General features: G+C 39.9%; 2 protein-coding genes, 1 long non-coding RNA gene and 1 pseudogene across 12 annotated transcripts in view; 3 read left to right on the top strand and 1 right to left on the bottom strand.

Annotated features, from left to right (window-relative positions):
- The window catches only part of DARS2 (aspartyl-tRNA synthetase 2, mitochondrial), a 354,382-nt gene that overhangs the window by 22,229 nt on the left and 307,244 nt on the right, over window positions 1-24,909 (top strand). Inside the window, exons 16-17 of one of the 3 annotated variants that reach the window (XM_082386678.1) lie at window positions 22-97; window positions 1,402-2,825. The exons of 1 other annotated variant lie outside the window; for it this stretch is intronic. In XM_082386678.1, the coding sequence (XP_082242804.1) occupies window positions 22-97; window positions 1,402-1,616 (291 nt within the window). In that variant the 3' untranslated portion in view covers window positions 1,617-2,825. Of the gene's footprint in view, window positions 1-21; window positions 98-1,401; window positions 2,826-24,909 lie in introns of those variants that run through there. One more of the 3 variants, XM_082386679.1, reaches the window with a different exon arrangement.
- Window positions 5,173-5,806, top strand: LOC309634978 (ADP-ribosylation factor-like protein 5A pseudogene; annotated as a pseudogene). Its single transcript has one exon. The product of its transcript is annotated as an ADP-ribosylation factor-like protein 5A pseudogene (transcript).
- Window positions 9,348-13,283, bottom strand: LOC309635515. Of its 3 annotated transcripts, XR_014248867.1 has the most exons (11): window positions 12,808-13,283; window positions 12,580-12,612; window positions 12,335-12,376; window positions 11,963-12,015; window positions 11,607-11,645; window positions 11,288-11,328; window positions 11,082-11,111; window positions 10,834-10,886; window positions 9,972-9,999; window positions 9,745-9,784; window positions 9,348-9,564 (listed from the first exon to the last, which is right to left on the bottom strand). It is a non-coding gene; the product is annotated as an uncharacterized lncRNA (long non-coding RNA). The 3 variants fall into 3 exon arrangements; XR_014248866.1 differs by having other exon boundaries at window positions 12,335-12,612; XR_014248865.1 differs by having other exon boundaries at window positions 10,834-11,111; window positions 12,335-12,612.
- Window positions 13,795-24,909, top strand: part of ZBTB37 (zinc finger and BTB domain containing 37) — a 28,305-nt gene continuing 17,190 nt past the window's right edge. The window contains exons 1-4 of one of the 5 annotated variants that reach the window (XM_082391782.1): window positions 13,795-13,881; window positions 14,414-14,610; window positions 15,683-16,639; window positions 18,111-18,210. In XM_082391782.1, the coding sequence (XP_082247908.1) occupies window positions 15,717-16,639; window positions 18,111-18,210 (1,023 nt within the window). In that variant the 5' untranslated portion in view covers window positions 13,795-13,881; window positions 14,414-14,610; window positions 15,683-15,716. Of the gene's footprint in view, window positions 13,882-14,413; window positions 16,640-18,110; window positions 18,211-18,807; window positions 20,930-24,909 lie in introns of those variants that run through there. The other 4 variants (XM_082391781.1, XM_082391785.1, XM_082391784.1 and 1 more) reach the window with 4 other exon arrangements.

Genomic DNA, 24,909 nt, shown 5'->3' with positions numbered 1-24,909 from the left:
GAATTATCTTTTGAATTTCAGGAAGACGTGAAATTGCTCTCCCATCTGCTCCAGGCTTTAGATTATGGGGCGCCCCCTCATGGAGGAATTGCCATAGGTAAACAATCTGTCCTTTTACAAGCTAAATTTCATTCTGTAGCTCTAAGTGTCAAATTTGGAGGCTCAGCTTATGGGGAAGAGGGTGGGGTGAGGGTGGGGTTAGGGGGAGTGGAGGAGTAAAGAGGGTAGGGGGTGAGCCCAAGGGTTCTAAAGAATTTAATTTGGTGTTTTTCATTTTGATGATTTTTTTGGCCGCACCGTGTGGCTTGTAGGATCTTAGTTCCCCAACCAGGGATTGAACCCGGGCCCTCAGCAGTGAAAGCACCGAGTCCTAACCACTGGACCACCAGGGAATTCCCTGATGATATACTTTAAAAATATATTTAACCATTTATAAAGATAAAACTTAACTGATAATTTGCATTTGAAAGATTTTTTAATAGAATGAAACTACAGAGTCTTAAGTCAATATTGCTCAAATCCCTGGAGGCTCACAGACAAATTCATAAGAGTGTGAAAAGTACTGCTCCACAGTATTCAGCTTGTGCGAAAGTAGGAATATGCCAGTGCCTTTCTTTTTTTTTTTTAATTAACTTTTATTGGAGTATAGTTGCTTTACAATGTTGTGTTTGTTTCTGCTATACAGCAAAGTGAATCAGCTATGTATATACATATATCTCCTCTTTTTTGGATTTCCTTTCTATTTAGATTACCACAGAGCATTGAGTGGAGTTCCCTGTGCTGTACAGTAGGTTCTTATATGTGGAAACTAGAAAAATGATATAGATGAACTTATTTGCAAGGCAGAAATAGAGACATAGACGTAGAGAACAAACGTATGGATACCAAGGGGGGAAGGGGAGGGCGGGATGAATTGGGAGACTGGGATTGACATATATACACTACTATGTATGAAGTAGATAACTAATGAGAGCCAGTGCCTTTCTGATGGCCTTGGTTGCTCACACTGCTTGTTTTATCAAACAAGGAGGAGTGTGAGAAGTTCTAGGTAGCTTACCTAGATTGTACGCTTTCAACAGTAGGGACTTCCTTCTGTGTTTTTGGAGTCCCCTGCACAGCACCTAATTTTGTTCAACCTTCAGTAAGCCCTTGCTCAGGACTCATTAATTGCTGTGACTATTAATCCCAGTAGCGTGTGAATATTAGTCCTGAGCACTTTTCTGGAATGAGATAAAAAAAAACCTCTCAAACAAACAAAAGTTCTCTAAAAAGGCAGGGAACTATGCTTAGCTGCAACTTATTAAAAGTTCTTACTTAAAAGTTTTCTACAACCTTTATAGAAAAATTAAGTCACCCCCAACCTTAGGTTACATTCTCATCTATTAACTTTGTATTTTACAGGGTTAGACAGACTGATGTGCCTTGTCACTGGAGCGCCAAGCATCAGAGATGTCATAGCCTTCCCCAAATCTTTCCAGGGCCACGACCTTATGAGCGATGCCCCAGATTCTATCCCGCCTGAGGAACTGAAGCCCTATCATATCCAGATCTCCTGGCCAACAGACTCAAAAACAGAAAAGAGCTCATTGAATCATCCATGCCATCCAGAAAGTTGAGCTTTTGAGTTTTGTCCTCTTTGCTTCCCCAAGGCTAAAATCAGATCTGGAGTTCAGCCACAGATCTGACTTCAAGTTTTTAAATGGAAGGAATCCAGGCAACATTCTTCACCTCAATGAAGAAACAGATAAAAGGTATCCAATTTTAACGAGAGCATGCATTATTAGGATTATTTTGTTTGGGACTTTTTTGAAGTTTCTTTTTACTTGGAGAGGTGTGAAACATGGCTCTTTGACAGAGTAACATAATGGCATAGTGTTTTCTAATCATGTGTTTCATACCCAGATAGTAGATTGTTCTCTTAGGACAGAGGTAATCAAACCATATGTGAAATGTGGGAAGATTCTTGCCCCTTTAGACGGGTCCGTTGATGGAGGGGTCAGTTCAACCAGCCTCACCAAGAGAATCCTATAAAGTAAGCTGGATAATGACATTTCAGCTATCAACATAATATAGTGAGAAGCAACATGATATAAAGTAAAAAATCACTGAAATAAAAGTCACAAACTCTTAATCAGTGCTTTACCTTGCAAGTTGTATAAACCTCTCTTAGCGTCCCTTCCTGCATGTGTGAAATGTAAACAGTACTTGCCCTGGCTCCCTCACTGGCCTCTTCATGCCAGAATCCTAGGAGGTAATATATGTGGAAGATAGTGTGAGTGAGAATGCTTTGAAAAACTTTAAAGCATTACTTAAATGTAAGATAATGATATTATCCATCTGTAAACAGTATACAGATATATCTATGTATTTTATAGTTTAAGGTTAAACAAAACTGACATCTGTGGTAAAAGGAAAACAGTAATTTCATTAATCAGTATTCTGCTTATATTTCTATTTTTTAAAATAATCATTAATCCCTGAATAACACTTTCCCTCAATTATAAATAATTGAAAATATTAATTGGCCTTAAACCAACCTCAAATGTAGAAAAGTGAACACTGAAACTCATTGTGATTTTCTTATACGTTCTGTTGACACAAATAAAGGCTTATAATTAATTAGTAATTATAAAATGGGAATAAGGCCTTGATTAATGACATTGTTCTTTTCTACTTTATCTTCACTTTTGCCTTGACATTCTTTTGATTTACAATTTATAAACACCAAATATCAGTCTTATATTCCAGCCTATTTTTCTCAGTGCTGTAAGCAGTTTGATACTATAATCTTTCTGTTTGAAAATAAAATCAACTTTGCTTCCAGGTCTAATTTGTGATGCTCAATAGGCTGTGAAGAGTGTGACCTTCACTGATGCCATTAGGTGGAGCTTTTCCCTAAAGTTTGTCCTTTAACCCAGTCTCTCCCCATTTGTGGATGTACTCTGGAGCCAGAAAATTCTTGCTGGCAGAGTTCTTATGGTGAGAAAGGCGTCCAACTCTGCCTACCCTTTCTCAGTGGAGGGAATTTCTAGAGATGCCCTTTATTAGGTAAGAAAATGCAACTTTACATTCATTTACCCCACATCTGCATTACCTAGTTTCTAAATATAATAAATTTACTATTCACTGTTTAGAACCTAATTCTGACCAAAATACTGTCTTTCTATCCTGAAAATGAGAGTTACAAAAGATACCCAAAATCCAGAGAATATTTTCTAGGCTACAGACACCAAAGGCCCCAAGTCCCCAGATGTCATACAATCTCATGTTGGCATCACAGAGACCTAGTCACTTTGGGCATCACTCAGCTTTTCTTCAGTCCTGCCTGTCAGGAAAAAAAAAAAAATGCTTATTCTGAAATCCAGGGAAATGTCACTATTTTTTTTTTTTTTTTTGGCCACACCACGCAGCTTGCGGGATCTTAGTTCCCTGACTAGGGATTGAACCCAGGCCCTCAGAAGTAAAAGCGTGGAGTCCTAACCACTGGACTGCCAGGGAATTCCCATTAATTAAATATTTTCTCAAAAATAAAGAACCTAGTTACTGATAAAGTTGGAAACAACACAACCAGGGTTTTGGAACACACAAACTAATTGTAAACTGTAAGCCAGGTTTTGGTTCCAAGTCCAATCTCCCCAGCCTCCTAGGGAATTTAGATTTATTCTATGTTGCAAGTTTTAAAAACAAGGTAAGCAACTGCCAGCTACAATATCGATAGTTATTATTGGCTTCAAGAGAGCTTTGTCTTATGAGCAATTTCTCCTTGTTGGGAAGAGATGTGTTAGATGATGAGTGTGACGTTTTATGCTTGTGGGCTTTGGCTTTTATGTCATTTTATGCTCATGGGCTTCGGCGGAATAAAACAATGCATCTATACCGCTGCACTGTCTTTTCCCAGAGTTCCCCTCTCTGAAGAGCCAGAACTGTGACACTGACCACATTCCTTGCTGCTGATTTTTTGTTAAGCCTAACTCAACCTAGAGATGCTGCCTTAAGGATACTTTTTTCTTGTTTCATGGAAAGTGAGTTATTTCATGACATGAGAAATAACCAGTACACAAAAATATTAGATGGGATATCTGTATAATAATTTCATATGTAAGGCATGTATTAAATGCACTTCTAAGTCAGTCTTCTGTGTTTAAGACGATGGACTTAGTAGAAAGAACTTGAGTTGGACATAACTGGATTTAATTCCTGGCTTTAACACTCTCTAGTTATGCAACCTTGGCCCAGTCATTTAACCTCTTTAGTCTCCTGTATCTTTACCTAGAATAGCAGTTCTCAAACATTTTGGTCTCAGGACTACTTACACTCTAAAAATGATTGAGGATCCCAAAGAGTTCTATATACCTCTTTTATTGTAGCAGGAATTAAGATTTAAGATTAAGATTTAACCCATTACATGCTAGCAAAAATAGTACATTTTTATTTTTAAATTATTTTCCCAAACAAAAATTAGTGAGAATAGTGACATTGTTTCTGCAGATCTTTTTGATTTCTGGTTTAACAAAAGATACTGGATTCTCATATCTGATTCTGCATTCCATCTGTTGTGATAGGTTGTTTTGGTTGAAATAGCTGAAGAAAATTTGGTCTCACATAAATATGAAGTTAGAAGAGCGAGGAGTATTTTAATAGCCTTCTCTGAAAATTATGGATATTCTTCTTTGATACTACACCACAACTTGACAAGTTTCTTAAAGGTTAGTTGCAATGTGTAATCTGAAATCATATTGGTAAATTTTTCTAAAATCCATTGTCTGTCTTATATTTTGAATACAACTTTTATGCATGGTTTTCTAATACTGCACATTGATCATTTGAAAAATATTGGATCACTGAATTATGCAGATTGTCCAGGTGTTGACAAATTTCATTAAACAATATCTAAAAAATCACATTGATTAACATCATGACTGATCTCATCATAAGTCTTTAAGTATGGAGAAGGTGTAAGTGCACAGTGACAGATACAAGCTTTCCAAAATTGTAATTTTCATTTGAAAGCTTGAATTTTATCTTTGGCAACAAATACCATCAGATTTTTTCCCAAACTCATTTGTTTTTGAGAAAATATCTGCCAATATCTATGGCCTGGGCTTTGGTCTCTCTCCAGTTCCAAGCAAGAGGCTGAGGCTCTGGCACATCTCTGCCTCCCCTTCTGCCTGAGTGGGAGAGGCCAGGTGGCCCTGGTGGCTGGAGGGGGCCTGCTGCCTAAGAACGTGTATTCTCTTCACCAGGATAGGGAGACTGTTCAACCACCAGGAGCACATACTTATCATTGTTGGACTGCGTAATGCAGAGAGAACTACCATCCTTTACCAGTTTTCTGTGAATGAAGTTGTACATGCATCCCTTACAATAGGAAGCAATGTAGAAGAAATAGTGATTAATAATACACATTTCATAATGTGGGATACTGGTGGCCAAGAATCTCTTCGTTCTTCCTGGAACACTTATTACACTAACAGAGTTTGTAATAACTGTTGTGGACGGTACAGACAGAGAAAGGATTGCTGTAACTGAGGAACTCTATAAAATGTTAGCCCATGAAGACCTAAGGAAAGCTGCATTGCTGATTTTTGCTAATGAACAAGATGTTAAAGAATGCATGGCTATAGTAGAAATCTCCCAGTTTTTGAAAGTAATTTCTGATATATATTAAAGATCATTTGTGGCATATACAGGTATTCTGTGCTCTTACTGACCAGGGATTATGCCAAGGACTTGAATGGATGACATCATGATTTAAGATTAGATGATCTCTACTGCCCTCTTCTTGTAGCTTTTGTATAATTGAAAACTGCAAAAATTAATAGTTTAGACATATTTACAATGAACCGATTTAAACTTTTTCTGTAAGAAGAAAAATTAAGACCACTTCTTTGAAAACAAAGATGAAGTCTCACCTTCCAATCTGCTTTCTCATTAGTTCCTTCCAAAGCAAGGTTTTAAAGCTGTGATGGACATTTTTCTCATAACGAATCTCTCAGGTCATTGTATAGGCTGTGTTAAGTACAAAGGGAGAGGAAGACACTTTTAACTTCGAGTCTTATTATCAGTATATTCCTCCCTAGTTCAATGTTCTCTTCTTTTCCCACTAAGTCAAAATGCAGATCACAGATACTCGGTTTCCAGTATCTTAGAATGTAATGTTACTTATGAAAAGTATTTTGTGTAAGGTTGTGTATGTATTGTGTGTATACAGCAAGTTCAAGTTAATGACTTTATGTTCTAAAGAAAAGTGAGTAACACAAAAATTAATAATATCCTTACTTATGAGATGAGTACTGGCATTGGTGTTAGAGACATTTTATAAGTATCCTCTGTATTCTCTGTATTGTACTAACCAACCCCAAACCATTGCGCTGCCCTTTAAAGAAAAAAAGGAAAAAGTTTGACATTTTGTACCTAATTTTTTGGTTGATCAAATCACATACATAGAAACATGTAATCCAAATGAGTGGATTATCAAAGTCTTGGCTTAGTAGTACAAATAGGCAGAATTACACATTGAGCAATTATCACATTCTTCCCTTTGTTGGACCTTATGCCATGTAAGTTACTGAGTACAGGCACACCTTCTTTTATTGCACTTACTTTTTTTTTATTGTGCTTTACAGATAATGCATTTTTTGTTTTTTTCATGAATTGAAGGTTTTATGGCAACCCTGAGTCTAGCAAGTCTATCCACTCCATTTTTCCAACAGCATTTGCTCACTTCATGTCTCAGTGTCACATTTTGTAATTCTTGCAATATTTAAAGCTTTTTCATTTTTATATTTGTCATGGTGATCTGTGATCAGTGATCTTTGATGTTACTACTATGACTCACTGAAGGCTCAGATGGTTAGCATCTTTTAGCAGTCAAGTTTTGTTTTGTTTTATTTTGGCTGCACCTCGTGGTTCACGGGATCTTAGTTTCCCGATCAGGGATTGAACCGGGGCCACGGCAGTGAAAGTGTCAAGTCAAGTCCTAACCACTGGACTGCCAGGGAATTCCCAGCCATCAAATATTTTTAAAGTATGTTTAACACAATATTAAAATCTACTATACTTCTATTTTTTTAATGTACATCTTTTTTAAAGACATAATGCTATTGCACACTTAATAGACTATAGTGTACACATAACTTTTACATGTACTAGGAAAGCAATCCTGTGACTTGCTTTATGGTGATATTGGCTTTATGGTGGTGGTCTGGAACTGAACTCACAATTATTTCCAAGGTGTGCCTATTAAGTGTAAATCCACTAATCAGCCAGTCGTGATGAAAGTTATCAAGTGATTTTTTTTTCAGCATTAATTGAAAACCATTGTGTGAAATGTCATCCCAGAGAAGTATCACCATATAATATTACCAAATTTAGCAGGAGTCTTCCTGGGTATTTAATTATATGTCAAGCATTTAAAGTGAATTTGAGATAAAAGCATATTTTCCAAGCAATGAAGAAAATTTGAAATCTTATTGCTTATAAGTTGAAATAGTTTGAGGGTTTTTTTATCTAAGTTTTATCTTCTTACACTACGTGAATGCTTAAAATTTTAATACTTTTGATTTGGTTTAAAACTGATCAACATGCTGTATTTTTACTAAGTAACTTGGCCCAACATACCCTTTGTTTGCTTAGGGTTTTTTTCCAGTGTCTTAAAGTTGAAGGTATTTTTGTTATACTACCTTACCCTTGTTTTAAAACATATTCTTGGATACTTTTTATGTATCTTTTATGCCCTGAAAATCTGAAGGCTAATCCAAACTGTCATGTTTTAGAATATTCAAGAAATACTGTTTTAGATTTCATGAAGATTTTGATGAGGAATAATAGCACATACAGTGAATGTTGACAGAAGTTTTCTAAAGTATGAAATAATCCAACCAGGCATGGGAGATCAGTATTTAACATTGGATAAATGCAAGTTTCAAAATCCATGTGGGGCCCACTATAGTACTATACCTCTAAGAGACCTGAGCATCCATGGATTTTGGTATCCACAGGGGGTCCTGGAACCAACCCCCCAGACACCAAGGGGTAACTAACACTTTAACATTTGTCAACTTGCAGGGAGTTTCCTGGTGGTCTGGTGGTTAGGACTAGGTGCATTCACTGCTGTGGCCCGGATTCAATCTCGGGAACAGAAATCCCACAAGTTTCACAGCACAGCCAAAAAAAAAAAAAAAAAAATCTGTCAACTTGCTTTTACATAAACTGGTTTTTAGAATAGTATTTCAGGGCTTCCTTGGTGGTGCAGTGGTTGGGAATCTGCCTGCCAATGCAGGGGACACGGGTTCGAGCCCTGGTCTGGGAAGATCCCACATGCCGCGGAGCAACTGGGCCCGTGAGCCACAACTACTGAGCCTGCGCGTCTGGAGCCCGTGCTCCGCAACAAGAGAGGCCGCGATAGTGAGAGGCCCGCGCACCGCGATGAAGAGTGGCCCCCACTTGCCGCAACCAGGAAGACCCAACACAGCCATAAATAAAAAATACATAAATAAATAAACCCAAAGTTAAAAAAAAAATGGTATTTCAGTCAGTGGCAGTTTAAGTAAACGTTTTGGCATGCAACCAAGACTTAAAACCCCAATTTAATGTTCCTCCACACCTCAAATGCCAAATTAGAAAGCTGAAATTTGATTGGCAGGTATTTACTTTTTAGATGTTCCCAGAGCTAATGGTTTTCTTGGTATTTAGGAATTAACCAGCAACTCACTGGTTCACTAATTTTCTCATTAACTTGAACAAACCACATTCCCCACCCCAGAAATGTTCAAAACCAGTACCCATTTTCTAAAGGACGTTATAACCACAGTATTACTGATCTCATTCTTAAAGATCTCACTGTTCTAGGTGTTTTTCAATATGCTAGGTCTTCTAGATAGCACTGAAACCAATTCCTACACCAATTTCCGCATCAACACTTGCCAGACCCCATCACCCTGGTGCTTACTACAGCAAATGGAGATTTTCCCCAATTTCTGCACCCCTACCACTACTTAACATTAAGAGCTTCTGCTTTTCTCTGCAATTTTCAACATAAACAATGTATTTCAATGATTTAATTGCCCATTTTGGAAATTAAGGATCATTTAAGTTCCTGTGTTCTTTCAACATTTTCATTCCTACGGAACTTTCTTGCACAGCACAAAGGTGGTTCAAGCTCATCTTTTGCTTTTCCAGCCTCAGACTACAACTCCCATGGTTGGTTTTCAACTGTGACAAATTGACCCAGGCACTTCACATTAAATCACAGAAAATTTCTGCAAAAAATATGCCGTCAGGTCTCAATTACAAAAATGTCCTATTTCCCTTCATTCATCTCATTAAATTGAAATGAGCACACTTCAGATGGTTCATAAATATTTATTAAAATTCAAAGTTGGAGAATTCCCTGCTGGTCCAGTGGTTAGGGCTCTGCGCTTCCACTGCAGGGGACACGGGTTCAATCCCTGGTGGGGGAACTAAGATCCTACATGCTGTGCAGCATGGCCAATAAATAAAATAGGCTTTAAAAAAAATTTAAAGTTGTTTCCTCTCCTATCCCATGAGCATCCATCCAGCTGCCTGCAAGAACAGAGAAACCATTTTAAGTCCCATTTCCATGCCAATTCTAATTGCATTTGGGATACACAGAATTATCAGATCTTTGAACATCATCAAGTTATCAGTGAGAGAGTTCAAGTTGGGGTGAGATCATCATGTATTCTGGAACAAGACAACAGTACTGATATTTTCAAGCCTCACCTGTCAACTGTTAAGATGCATGACTGCTGTCATAAATGCCCTGAAAAGTAAAGACCATATAATGTCAAATCACAGTAGAAGGGAAAAAACTTGTGATACTTGTTGATAAAGTAACCTCAGAATCAAAATGGAACGGTTTTATGGTTGATATCATTTTATTCATTTGGCAGAATCATCACATCACTGGTTACATTCTAACTCACCATATATACCAGAGACTGACTGACCTTGAAATCTTCAGGGTAACACATTTGCCTGTTTGAAAATGAAAAATAAAAGCCTTACGTTTAAAATTTGCCCTTTCTCCCATTTTTTGTAGCCCATTTAAAAATTTTTCAAATTCTAGGGCAGTGAACCTATTCTGTGCAAGGTGGATCTTTGTCACGATACATCTGTCCAAACCCAGAGAATGTACAACACCATGAGTGAACCCCAATGTACTACTGGACTCTGGGTGATGTGTCAACATAGGTTCAAAATTTTAAGTCCCACTCTGGTGGTAGATGTTGATGGGGAGGATTCTATATGGGAACCTACTGTTCAATTTTGCTATGAATCAAAAACTGCTCTGAGAAATGACTATCAAAAATAATCAGCTAGGGACTTCCCTGGTGGTCCAGTGGGTGGGACTCCACGCTCCCAATGCAGGGGGGCCCGGGTTCGATCCCTGGTTGGGAAACTAGATCCCACGTGCCACAACTAAGACCCGGAGCAGCCAAAATAAATAAAAAATTAAAAAAAAATAATAATCAGCTAAATTATTCATTCTAATGTAATCTACAGTATATGCCATAAAAATTTCCTCACGTTAGCCTGTTCTTATCCAAAATGTAAATGCCTAATCCTGAAATTAACAGTACAGAACATCTGCATGAGCCGTTACACTTATCCAAATCCCTGAATATTTCTGTGAGACAGCGGCTGGTTTCCACTTTCAAGGGTATATAAACAGAATTGTTGCAGCCAGATACATCAGATAGGAGCGAAAGACAGTATTTGCTCATCACTGTTAGTCTGCTGAACTATGTTATCATCATCGTATCGGCTTTAAACCACAAAACACAGAACCCAAACTTGAGACTTCTATACCTTTGCTTAAAGCTTCTTGCTCCCTGCGCTGTAGCCAGTACCTCTCTTGACACCTGCAAAAATTTAATGAAATTTAATCAAACTGAATAGGTATAATAAGTAGATTTCAAAAATTTTCCAGATACTGTTTCAGTTTTTAAAAATCTTCATTCTTTTTCAGAGAGATTCCCATCTGTTTAATTTTTTAAAAATCATCACTAACAGCATTTTGCTCAGTAACTAGGTTAAGACCGATAAAACATACATACCTTTATATAAAAGATCTCCAAAATTTGCACCTGCAAAGAAGTATTTCTTTAGACACACTTCACAACAGCTTCATACTAAGGCCTGTTTATTTCTCAACGGTCCAACACCAGAAAACACTAACATAGGTGAACAACTACTAAGACCAGCACATTTTTGGAATATAAACCCAAATGCCAGGAGCCAAAGAACTGTTTTCATGTCTTACCCCAAGCAAGCCATCCATGGATAAAAACATGTACCCAGGATCTATAAGAGAAATGAGACACCTTTCATTAAAATGTCAATCTTATTGTTAAATTCTTACTTAATGTTTGTCACAGGGTTCTTCAGTGTTAGATTTGTCTACATGCTCATTTCAGGTCAGACATTTGCTCAACATCATTACAAAAACCCTGTTCAGAGCATGCTCAACATGCACTTGCAAATCAGACATAGGAAATTAGCTTGGTAGTTAAGCATTCCACTTTATCAGCATTCTCAGTAACAGTTGAGCTTACTAAATTGTTTTTAACATTAATGCTTACCAAAAAGTTGGCCCGGACAGGTCAAGGATTCAAGTCCACCTAAGAAATGAGAGTGGTTTTATAATAGCCAAAAATCAATTTTCTCCCCACAAATCTAAAAAGTGCCTGAAATCAGATAGAGCTAATTAAGACCTTCATGTTCAGTCAGTATTTGCTTATCATCACACAGGCTGCTCTCACAAATTAAGACAGGACAAGGATCTGGCTTTTATTTAATGTATTCAGCACACTGTTCAAGCACTTTATGGGAGGACTGCTTCCTGTGCATTAGAAGGCAACCCTAAAAAGCCATTAGTGGTATTCTTTGTCATGTTTGCCCAGTCACCAATGTTTAGGTCAGTTACAATTTTACTTACCCCTTCAACTTTCAGCTTAGTGCCTACATAGTACTTAACTTCCTGCATAGTGCCTACAAAAAACGAGAAACTAGTTAGTAGTGGTATTTTACTTACACTATCAGCAAAAGTTTTACTCAGATACATCAGACAAATGGCATTATCTTTTTCACGATTCAATCTGTTGAACTATGCAACCATCATAGTATCTGTTTCTTCAGATTCCCCCTCATACTAAATATAAAACTAGAATGCAGCAATTTACGTTTGAAAAAAAGGGGAGGAAAACCCTAATATAAGCACCAACATTGACTTGGCAATTTGTAACCCCTTATGAAAAAAAAAAGAATTCAAAGTACTAGATAAACATGGACTATAAAATAGGTTTCTCACCTGTTTGCCCATGGATACAGCATTAAGCTTGTGCTTTAAGACCTGGGAAGAAACAGTTTCATATAAACTTGGGTGCAATCTCTATGTTCTCTAAACCACCATTTTGTGTGCCTCAGTTAGCATAATGGTGGTAATAATTCTCGTCACCCTCACAGTCAAGAGTAGCAAATAAACTGTCATCATTGTGGCACATTCAGTGGACTTTCAACCTAACTTCCCTTTGTCAGGGAATTTCAGTAACTCACCCCAGCAGCGGTTCTCATCCCTTTGGTACACAACTAGAAAACAAAGAATAATCCAATAAAACATGCTGTGTTGCTAAGTTAATCACTAATGTCGTTAAGTAGTTAAGCCTCAGAACAGAATTTTTCAGAAATCCCTTCTGCCCACTACTCTTAAACCATCACAGGCTTAACATAAAAACCACATCTAAGCAGATTTCATTCTTCCCACTGTATTTAGCCGTTACTTACCTGTCCACCAGAAGCCATCTAAAGCCACATTGCATTCATGCCTGGCACCCATGGCTGGCACCGTTCCTAGGAAAAATTAGAGATTTAAAAAATTCATTTTGTTCTAAACGTTAAGTTTAAACCTTGCGTCGTTTCCATACCACGTAAGCAAGTCGTTTACACCACCCACAGCTGCATGAGAGCATTCAACATAATTAAGATTAAGAACCACTGACGGAAATAATGGTGCAGTGCGGAATGCAGCCTTTAGAGAACCACGTGGCCTTCCTGAGAACAAGTGGCTGAAGGAGACTCGAGCCGAGGTCTTTAACAAAGACCCACTCGGTGACTCGGCACGCGCCGCCATCAGAGCCGTTGGCATTCATCAACAGTCTCAGATGTCCCTACCAACACAGGCTTCATCAGAGGCAGAGCCCGCGAGCCGGTGTTTTTCCGCAGTTCGGCCCAACAACCCGAGGAGTATAATTAGGTCGCGCCCGCACCCAACTCGCAATCCTCCACCATCTTCATCTTGTGAACCGTGCGAAGGCCTGCGACTGGCCTAGAAATGCCAGCCGGCTTAAGGCGATCCTAACTGCCAAGAGCTGGAGGCCTCTCAGGCTAAGAACTTACTTAACAGCACACAAAACACGCACATACCGAAAGCCGCCTCGTACCTTCTAAAGACCGAGATGGCGGCCAGGCGCCTGTATATAAGTATTCTATTCCATGACGTCATGACGCAGACTCTCCGCCAGCGTCGGCTTCAACTCCTCCCCCTCTCATTCGCGTCCTCCTTCAGCACACCTCCGTCCAGTCTTCTAAGCCCGCCCTCGGCCCCGCCCCCTGGCCGCGCCCCGGGGCGGGGACACGACCGCCCACGTGACGCAGGGCTCCCGCCCTCCTACGGACTAAGGAGGAGGGGAAGAGAGGGGAGGGGGCGCGAGGGACGGAAAGCGCTGGGGAGGGGGAAGAGGGGCGGTGTAAGGGTGAGCGATTTCCTTCCGGCACGTCGCCCGCTCCGGGGGAGGGGGTGGGGGGTTTCACTTCCGGGACGGTGTTCCGGCCCATTCCGGCCCATTTCCACCCCCGGAGGTAGGTGCTGCTCCTTGACTGGGCTCGGGCCCCGCACAGCAGTCCCCCTGCCCTGCACTGGGGCCGCCTCGCCCGGTCTCCGCCGCAGCCTGCTCCTGGGGCGCTCAGCCACCTCCCTCCACCCCGCCTCAAGGCACCCGGAGACCTTCCACCCGCTTGGCCCCGGGCCGGGCTGAGCTGCCGGACCCGCCCCCTCGTGGGCCCCTCCCTCAGGACCCCGGGATGGGCGGCCCCCTCCCCATCGGCAGCCCGGACACACCCAGATACACACACCCACCTCTAGGCAGCTCCCCGCCCGCTTACGCCTACCGCCTGGACCGGGTCCCGGGGCGCCGCCCCCTTCCCGGTCCTCTACCCTCACCTGATTGCTCGCTCCCCGGCCGCACGCCTTGCTCCCCTCTCCGCCCCCGCTCCTCGGTGACATTTCGCCCCTCTGCTTTTTCCCCGTTCCCCATGCTTCCTAACGCGGACGAAAGCCACTCGAGTACCGGAGTGGCCAACCCCATGCAGTTCCCGATTCTCCCTCTTACAGCTCTCACCCCTCCAGTGCCGACGGTAGAGAAAGACCTTACTCCAGGGGCTTCCTCCTCACTGGGGAATTGCCGGAAAGAGCAAACAAAAAAGGCGCTGGTGTAGGCTCCAAAATAAACATCTGAATTCATGATGGCATCGACAGAGGCTCTTATTGGATTAAAAGTTTCAAAACAAACAAAAACGCTTTGGAAAAAGGTCAGATTGGCTAAAGTTGGTTCTTGAAAGCAGTGTATACACTTCCCTATTTACTGATAAGTGTGTGGTAAATGCAGGGCAATACTGTGAGCTTGTCAGGATAAGTTCCTGAAGTTTCAGGTCTTAGGTAACTATGTATGCTCAAGTCAGTGTCTTTCTAATGGGATTTATACAAACTACTCTCAACCAGTGAAGACTATTGGATGCAGTTACAGGCTTAGTGGTTCTGCAACTTTTCAGAAATCTTTTAATGTAAAAATATCGTCCATACTTGGTAAATGCTCTGTTTTTCACCAGCTTTGGGGAACTAAATTTCAGAATCAAAGTATCATTACCACCCTGAAATTTCCAACTTTGAGTTTAGATAGAGGCAGACTTATCTACCTTTACCTAATCCTGAGAGTGAACTTCTTCAAGTTCTCTGCATTTGAGTCCTGACACAACTTGGAGTTTTTCGTAACCTAGAGTTTACCTCCAAGTCCTAAACCCAAAGCCTTTCTGTGGGGAGCTCTGACCCTTCAGCTTAGAAATAATGGATTATACTCAGGAGGGATATTAGTCACTTTATAAAATAATAAACATAACTCATGCATCAAGTAGTAAAATATTAACGGTATCTAATCAGCCCACCTGTGTATAATTACATTTATTCAAAAAGCTTCTTTCTTTCCTTCTCCAAAGAAAACTTGTCACCGCATTTTATAATGTGTGCAAATACCTTATGATTAACACTTAGTAAATAAAAATTGTCACACTGCTTTTTTTTACCCCCTCTATTCTGTTGAACTTCAGTTTTGATGTTATATAGCTTGTTAAGAAGGAAAATATGGGCATAGCTTGAATTTTCAGAAGTCTAACAATCACTTTTTTGGTTTTAATGGTACCTTGCTGTGAAACCTAAACTACTAAACCTGTTGGTATTTCTTTTCCATGTTTAAACATAAGGAAAGTATCTCTATTTATTTGGAGATTTTGAAATTTTACCAGATAATATTTTTAAATAGGTGTGAATTGGAAAGCCTGAGGGGACTGGTTATAATTCCTAACGACAGTTCGTTTCCTCTTTCAGCAGGGTTGAATGCCTGCCTACACCCTCAGGCACGACCATGGAGAAAAGTGGGAACATACAACTGGAGATCCCTGACTTCAGCAACTCTGTCCTGAGCCATCTAAACCAGCTGCGCATGCAGGGCCGTCTCTGTGACATCGTGGTCAACGTGCAAGGACAAGCTTTTCGGGCTCACAAAGTGGTACTGGCTGCCAGCTCCCCCTATTTCCGAGATCACATGTCCTTGAATGAGATGAGTACTGTCTCCATTTCAGTCATAAAGAACCCTACTGTTTTTGAACAGCTCCTTTCTTTCTGTTACACGGGGCGGATATGCCTGCAACTGGCAGATATCATCAGCTACCTGACAGCTGCCAGTTTTCTGCAGATGCAGCATATTATAGACAAATGTACACAGATCCTGGAGGGCATTCATTTCAAAATCAATGTGGCTGAGGTTGAAGCTGAATTAAGTCAGACAAGGACAAAGCACCCAGAGGGACCTCCAGAGTCTCACAGAGTTACACCGAATCTGAACCGCTCCCTTAGCCCCCGACATAATACCCCAAAGGGAAACCGGCGAGGTCAGGTTAGTGCTGTGCTGGATATCAGGGAGCTCAGCCCTCCTGAGGAGTCCACCAGCCCTCAGATAATTGAACAGAGTTCTGATGTAGAGAGCCGGGAGCCCATTCTTCGGATCAACCGAGCAGGACAGTGGTACGTGGAGACAGGAGTAGCAGACCGAGGGGCCCGGAGTGATGATGAAGTTAGAGTTCTTGGAGCAGTACACATCAAAACTGAAAATCTAGAAGAGTGGCTTGGGCCTGAGAATCAGCCTTCTGGAGAAGATGGGAGTAGTGCAGAGGAAGTCACAGCCATGGTGATTGACACCACAGGCCATGGTTCTGTAGGACAGGAAAATTACATGTTAGGATCTTCAGGAGCCAAGGTCGCTAGGCCAACAAGCAGTGAAATTGACAGGTAAGTTTTGTTTGCCCATCTAATGGCTGTTGTGCAGACGTAATTAAAGCAGGCCCTGTGTGTGATACAAAGAGTATCTTCCTTACTTGATGTTCTTAGTCTAAGTTTATGTTGGGTAAACAGGAAGTGTGCCAAAAGACTTGCATTCTAATTTTTTTAAAGCAGGAAGCTCCTAGTCCTGAAGTATTCACAGTGTTGTGAGAATTATGGTAAAGTTAGACACTTCATGAATCAGAATAGCATCTGCAGTCACGCTAGGATCAGTAATTGCCAGGGCTTCTTCGGAATTCCAGGAAGAGAGCTGGTCATCAGCTGGGAATCTGACAGCATTGCCCTTCCTTGGTATGTTCTCACACAGGTAGGTGGCCTCTGGGAGTTTCACATTCCTTTGTAGCACTGTTTACTTTTCTTTGCCCCCATCTACCAAATTAGACGAAATATGGTACCAGCAGTGATTGTTCTTTTTAGTGTAATCACAGTAATTCCAAAGAAAAGCTTTTTGGATGTTTTTCATTCCTTTTTTTGCACTTGTCATTTGATGATATTTTTTCTGTTTTGTCATTGATGACAGCTGCTACCACAAACCTGACAGTTTCTTTTTTTCACCAGTGCTACTATGCCCTATGCCCCATGCCCCACTTTTCTCTTTCTAATGCATTGCAGTTGTTAGAACATTTCTTTGGGGGGAAATAACAATAATAATTTTAATCTAAGTAAATTGAAAGAAAGTCTCAATTGAAATAAATATTACCAACTAAGATGGGTAATATTCTTTTCCTTTCTTAAAAATTTAAAATTGACTGTATGAACAGTGATAACTAAACAAGCTATGATTTTGGTTCGCATCTGGTCTTGAGAGACAAGTGTGTCACAGAAATTCAGAGAGTATATACTATATCCATTTAAGTTGGTCTTGATTAGAGTATTTTCCTTCTTGTGTCCTTAATAGTTAAAATATTCTTGAGCATAATACTTATTGTCACCCTATGTTAGCACTGTTGTCCCCCCCATATTAGAACTGTATCAGAAATAATAGCTTAAATGCAAAGATTTTTGATCTTCATGATCTACGTCAACAGTTTGAAATATATAAAAAATTATCATGGGGCTTGGGGAAAGGATCAACCAAGAACCTAAAAGTTATATAGAAGAAACAAAATTACAGACCCAGTTTTAATTTATTCTTTTTTGGTCTTCTGGTACTTACGTAAGGGTAGAAGTTTATCTTTAGCCTTAGCTTCACCAGGTCATGTTGGCTGCGTCATTTTGTATTTCTTAAATTTACTAGGGCAAGCTTTTCTTATTTCATGTATGATTCTGTATAGGCTCCATGAAAGGACTTCTTAGAAATCTTGTTATTCAGTTTGTTCCCCCTTCCTAGACTATGGGACAAAGGAGGCAGACATCACCATTTTTTAAGTTCCTTGACACTACTTTTCTATTAGTCCCCTTTGTGCTCCTCTTCCGACAGATTTAGCCCCTCCGGCAGTGTTGTTCCCTTGACGGAGAGACACAGAGCCAGAAGTGAGTCTCCTGGGAGAATGGATGAGCCTAAGCAACCCAGCTCCCAGGTATGTAGTTGTGGATTTAGAACTGCTGCAGTGGTTGAAGAAATTGCCACTGTGTGTGAACATAGTATAATGAATAAGAAAGGAAAGATGTAGGAGAGGTGACATTGGCCCTGTTTAATAAATACTGTATATGATCACTTTTCTCTTTATTCTTGCTTGTGAGCATGCAGGAAATACACTTTTGGTGTCAGCAGATTTGGGGAAGTAGAAAAGGATAAGATTGTGAAACTCTTTCCTGATTATAGGAGGCAGTCTATAGTCCTAAGAGTAATAAAAATAACCTCTGAAAACTACATGCAGGTAATGTAGGACCTGGGATGGAGAGAGTTTGATTTTGTACATGTGTGGATATAAGACTACATAATTATTAGTTTATATAGTATTGTAGATTTGTAAATGAATTGCTTATGCATTTTTGTGTCCTGTTTGCTTTTTAGTATGCTTGTATCCTTTCATTTATTTTCTTCCTAAATGTCCTGTTAGACTAAAATGTTCTAGAAAGGATAGGAATGATGTCTTCTATTTTATTTGCAACTCTTTTTAGCAAGTAGTATAAGTATGTAGTTGGTTGATAATTTTGTTTATTTTTTCTCACAGGTGTCTATCACTGAAGATTGATTTTTAAAAAGTTGGTGAACTCACCAAGTAGAACACAATTAATTGTAAACACTGTGGCCCTTTAAAAGGAAACACTGGTGGATTAAGATTGCGTAGCTAATTTTTTATCTTCTGCACTATACTGATAGTATCTTGTTTAATTTTTATCTAAACCACTAGATGTTTATTGTGTATATAGTATAGTAACAGCAGTAAGACATTGTTATAAACTGTATTTACTTGTATATTATCATGCTGTTTGGTATCAGAAAAGGAACTGCAACCATTATAGGAGAATTTTTTAGTTTTAATAAGGTGTGAGAGAAAGTGTTAGGAGCTTGGAGGAAAAGTAAGTTTACCCATATTATTAGGGCCCTTCTTCTCTTCATCTCTCAAATGAAATGTGATGACTCTGTGACCTATGTGACGGTAACTATTGTGAAAATAAATACAGCAATGAGACAGACCTTACAACTGAATGTGGGCATAAGACAGACTAACAGATACACAAAGCACATGTAGATAAGACTATATAGACTTAAGTAACTGTGTTGTGGGAATAGGAGTGCTTAAAAGGCAGTTACAGGAATCAATATCCACTTAAGGAAAGTGTTACTCAGGAGAGTTTAAGTGTGGTTTTTAAAGTAGTCAGAGATGACTTATTCCACGTATAGTTAGGATAGGGACAAAAATTGGAATTCTGCAAGGTTGTTTACTGACTGAAGCAGAAGGACAGGCTGTAAAGAAATAGGAGATAAGTAGTATTGTCTGGAATTGCTATTAAGAGATGAGTTAATATATGCCTTAACATAGGGGTCCCCAACCCCCGGTCCTCGGACTGGTAGCGGCCTGTGGCCTGTTAGGAACCGGGCTGCACAGCAGGAGGTGAGTGGCGAGCAAGCGAAGCTTCATCTGCCGCTCCCCATTGTCAGTGGAAAAATTGTCTTCCATGAAACCGGTCCCTGGTGCCAAAAAGGTTGGGGACCGCTGCCTTAACATGGAAAGTTTATTAGGACGAGTCTATTCACCAGTTATTTTTTTCCCACCACACAGAACCAAAACAGGACATGGACTTATGTTGTAGTAAAAACAAATTTTGGTAGGCTTGAAGAGCTTCCTGATTATAAGGGTGATTTAACTGGAACAGAATACTTAAGGTCACTCCTTTATTTGAAATATTCTACGGCTTTTTCCTTTTTCTACCACATGAAGGTTAAGATACTTGGTCTCATTTTGCAAGTAATTTATAATCTTTCTAACCCAGCTTTTCCCACCATTCATCAGCATTAACTGTCCCAAACAGGCAGACTTTGTGCCTCAGAACTCCATCAGACTTCTGTGTCTGCACCCTGAGTCTGGAATACTCTGTTCTTCCCAGGTGTCTGAGTCCACGCAAGGCCTAACGCCTAGTTCCATCTGTCCTAACCAGCCTAGTCCTCTTTGATCTCCCCTTCTTAAACCACTGTAGCATTTATACATGGTACCGTGTAATTTTTTCCTAATCCTCTACCGACTCATATAAATTATTCTTTTCTTATTTACATTAATTTGTCTCCTTCTAGATTGAAATCTCCTTGCGAGCAGAGCCCACATTTTCTAATCTTAGTGTCTGACGTTGTCTTATCAGGTGCCCACTAAATGGGAGTTGTTTTACCTCTAAGTAGTTCTGAGTAGCTAAGATTACTGAGTAGGTGCCCAATAAAGAGACAACTACTAAATAAGGAATTATTTAGTTCCCTGTGAAGTCCTCAGTTTGGGAGATATTTAAATAAAATTAGTGAACCAATCAGATAAGTCCCTTCAGTTCTTTTTTTTTTTTTTTTAGAAATTCACGTTCTTTTATTTATTTATTTATTTATTTCTGGCTGCGTTGGGTCTTCGTTTCTGTGCTAGGGCTTTCTCTAGTTGCGGCAAGTGGGGACCACTCTTCATCGCGGTGTGCGGGCCTCTCACCATCGCGGCCTCTCTTGTTGCGGAGCACAGGCTCCAGACGCGCAGGCTCAGTAGCTGTGGCTCACGGGCCCAGTTGCTCCGTGGCATGTGGGATCTTCCCAGACCAGGGCTCGAACCCGTGTCCCCTGCATTAGCAGGCGGATTCTCAACCACTGCGCCACCAGGGAAGCCCCAGTCCCTTCAGTTCTTTTAGTCTCTGATTAGTAACTGAAGGTTAGGATTGTGCAAAGCAGTGAAGGCCATGTCAAGAATCTAGACTGGTATTTGTTTTAGAAAATATGGGAAGCATTCATTTATATGGAATTTACTCATTGTATGGAATAATTCATTTAAAAAATAGTTTTTGAACATCAGCTACATATCAGGCACTGTCAAGTTCTGGCATATTCGGCAATATAGAATTATCCCTGTGCTTACAGAGTTCACAATCTGGTAGGGAATTGCCAACTGGGAGAAGTGAAATGATGCACTTCTTCGTGACAGAGAGAACCAGGAAGCAGCCATTTTTGTCCTTGCTTCTTTTTTAGAGTATAAAGGAATAAAACTACCAAAGATACATTGTTACCTTTGACAAGGACCTAATCTACATTTTATGCTCATTTGCTCTTTTATTGCAATTTTATTGCAATAATTTTTAGGTGAAATTGATCATAATGTGTGAGTTTTCTGATTATGGTTCATGACAGATAACTAAAATACATTTACTTTCTGTTTTTGGATAATACTGCTATGACATTGTTTTCCTTAAAGTTAGGCAGTTTTTTTTAGGGAATTGGTATCCTCAAGATTATGAATAATATTGTGAATTTTTGTAATGTTTAATAATAGCTAACATTTATTGAGCTACATTAAGCACTTTCATTCAATGCTCATAGCAACCTATAAGGTAGATGCTATTATTATATTCATTTTACAGATGAAGAAGCTGACACACAGAGTAGTTAAATAACTTGCTCAAAGTCGATCAATAAGTAGGATGCAGGTTTGAACCCAATTTCCAGCACCCTTAATTGCTGTAAAGTATAACATCAGGCATTCAGGGATATCTCAAGGTATTATTATATTTGATTCCCATGAGAATCCAATGGAATTGGCAAAACATATTCTAACATTTTTATTTTATGGATGGGGAAACTAAGCCTCGGAGAAGTTATCCTATGCTCTGCCCATAGTCACCCAGGACCTATTAGTGGGATAATCCCTCATTCTTTTTTTTTTTTTTTTTGGCTGTGTTGGGTCATCGTTGCTGCACACAGGCTTTCTCTAGCTGTGGTGAGTGGGGCCTACTCTTCCTTGTGGTGCGCAGGCTTCTCATTTCGGTGGCTTCTCTTGTTGCGGAGCACAGGCTCTAGGCGCACAGGCTTCAGGAGTTGCAGCACACAGGCTCAGTGGTTGTGGTTTGCGGGCTCTAGAGCGCAGGCTCAGTAGTTGTGGTGCAAGGGCTTAGTTGCTCCACAGCATGTGGGATTTTCCCGGGCCAGAGATCGAACCCATGTCCCCTGTATTAGCTGGTGGATTCTTAACCACTGCACCACCAGGGAGGTCCCAGTCCCTCATTCTTTATGTGAGTTCAGTTTTGATTATCCAGGGAATTGGAGCAGGAAGAAATGTTATATGAAATAAATGAGAAATCATCTAGAGCCTTACCATTCAATGCTTGACCTCACATACTGCTTCCCAAACCTGCTGAGAACCACCTCTATTCTGTTGGAAATACTGAAGAGCATTGTTAGCTAACATGTGAAAGGAGACAATACACATTTTTAGATATTCAAGAAAAGGGTATAAGATTATTTGCTAATTAGATTCATTTTTCTCCAGTTAATCCAGTCAACTTTTACATATTCTCCTCTTTGCATTGTACTTTACCTCTGCTACACGTATGGAATTTTCTCCTATATATTTAAAATGCTTATATAGGGACTTCCCTAGCGGTCCAGTGGTTAAGACTTTGTGCTTCCAATGCAGGGGGCACGGGTTCCAACCCTGGTCAGGGAACTAAAATCCTACATGCTGTGTGGCCAAAAAATAAATAAATAAATAAAATGCTCGTATATATTTGTGTGTGTGTTTTTTTTTGGCCGCGTTGCACATCATGTAGGATCTTAGTTCCCTGACCAGGGCTTGAACCCATGCCCCCTGCAGTGGAAGCGCAGAATCTTAACCACTGGACCACCAGGGAAGCCCCTATATATTTTTTTGTGTGTGTATGTATGTGTATATAAGCTTTTTACTCAAAACATTATACATAAAACATGTGCTATATACACCCACGCACACAAGGACTTCAGAAGTCAGCAGGCTAAATAAATCAGAAATTTTTTTTTTAAATAAGTTTATTTATTTATTTATTTATTTTTGGCCGTGTTGGGTCTTCATTGCTTCGCGTGGGCTTTCTCTAGTTGCGGTGAGCGGGGGCTACTCTTCGTTGCAGTGTGTGGGCTTCTTATTGTTGTGGCTTCTCTTGTTGAGCACAGGCTCTAGGCACGCAGGCTTCAGTAGTTGCGGCACATGGGCTCAGTAGTTGCGGCTTGCGGGCTCTAGAGCGCAGGCTCAGTAGTTGTGGCTCGCAGGCTCTAGAGCGCAGTAGTTGCACACAGGCTTAGTTGCTCCGCAGCATGTGGGATCTTCCCGGACCAGGGCTCGAACCTGTGTCCCCTGCATTGGCAGGCGGATTCTTAACCACTGTGCCACCAGGGAAGCCCTCTCTTTACTTTTAATAATCTGTTTAAATCAAACCACTACAAATAATAGGTATGTAAAATTAGATGATAATACTTCTGTGCAATGTATTTTAAGGACACTTACCTTTACTATAAACAGTTTGAAAAGTGAATTGGCAACATCATTAGGAATATGTATTTCTCCTACTTCTCTTTGTTTTGTCTGCTTTTTGTTCAGAAGTTTTATCTTTTTGTTCAGAGGGCAAAATCAGAAACCAAGTCTTTTTTTTTTTTCTGTGACTTTTTTTTTTTAATACTTATTTATTTATTTTGGTTGTGCCAGGTCTTAGTTGCAGCTCCAGAGCTCCTTAGCTGTGGCTTGGCGGCTCCTTAGTTGCAGCAGGCTGGCTCCTTAGTTGTGACATGCAAACTCTTAGTTGCAGCATGTGTGTTGGATCTAGTTCCCTGACCAGGGATTGAACCTGGGCCCCCTGCATTGGGAGCGTGGAGTCTTATCCACGGTGCCAGCAGGGAGGTCCCAGAAACCAAGTCTTGTACTTCTTGCTCTGTGGCACCTGTCATTGTATTTGGCAGACAATAGTCACTCAGTAAATACTTACTGAGTATCAAATTGTGAGGAGGTTATAGGAGGGAATAACCAAGTTAGTAAATTCATATCTCAGCCTCGTTTCCTTTCCCAGCTCTTTTGCCAGTTTTCTCTGAGGTCAGTTAAACTTTTTTTAGTCTTTAGAATGAAGAAAATATGTTGGTGTGGTACTAAAATATTTTTGGGTAAAAAGGAATACTGTCACCTACAAATTATATACATTTTTATAAAGCTAGTTACTGTTGGGTTAAATTTTGGTATTAATGATAATGCCATAAATATGATTTATAATGTGCTTGCCATAATGTATTCTGTACTGTCAGATACAGTAGCCATTAGCCATGTCACATGTGGCTATTTAAATTTAAATTTTAGTTAAGTGAAAGCAATTAAAATGAAAAATTCAGTTCCTCAGTCACACTAGCATATTACTTAATAGCCACATATGCCTGGTGGCAACTGTATTAGGTGGTGCGGATTATCAAGTATTTCCATCATCACAGAAAGTTCTGTTGGACCAACATTGCCTAAGTACCTACCTGATTGTCTAGACTATAATTGCAAATTAGAGTCCAAATGGATGGTATGAGTGGGCTTAGATTCTCCTTTCACCGTAAATTAAACATTCAGCAGGGGTTTAATAAGCATGCAGTTTTTCAGCCAGAAAGTAACTCAGCTGTCCTCTTCTTTTATGGTAATGGAGTAGAGTGGCCTCGATTTTTTTTTGTTTAATTTCTATCTTAACATCTTTACTGTTTCGTAGTAATTAATTTCCTATTTGGCTCGCTACAAAAAATAAGCGTATAGCTTAGTAACAGAAGTAAAAATAGATTTGATGTCTTTTACTATATATACTTAATAATATATATTCTTTCTTAT

This window comes from Balaenoptera borealis, assembly GCF_965194805.1.
Source record: "Balaenoptera borealis genome assembly, chromosome: 1".
In the NCBI taxonomy this organism is placed as follows: domain Eukaryota; kingdom Metazoa; phylum Chordata; class Mammalia; order Artiodactyla; family Balaenopteridae; genus Balaenoptera; species Balaenoptera borealis.
Note: the sequence above shows the minus strand (reverse complement) of the source record. Positions and strands in the feature narration are given on the sequence as shown.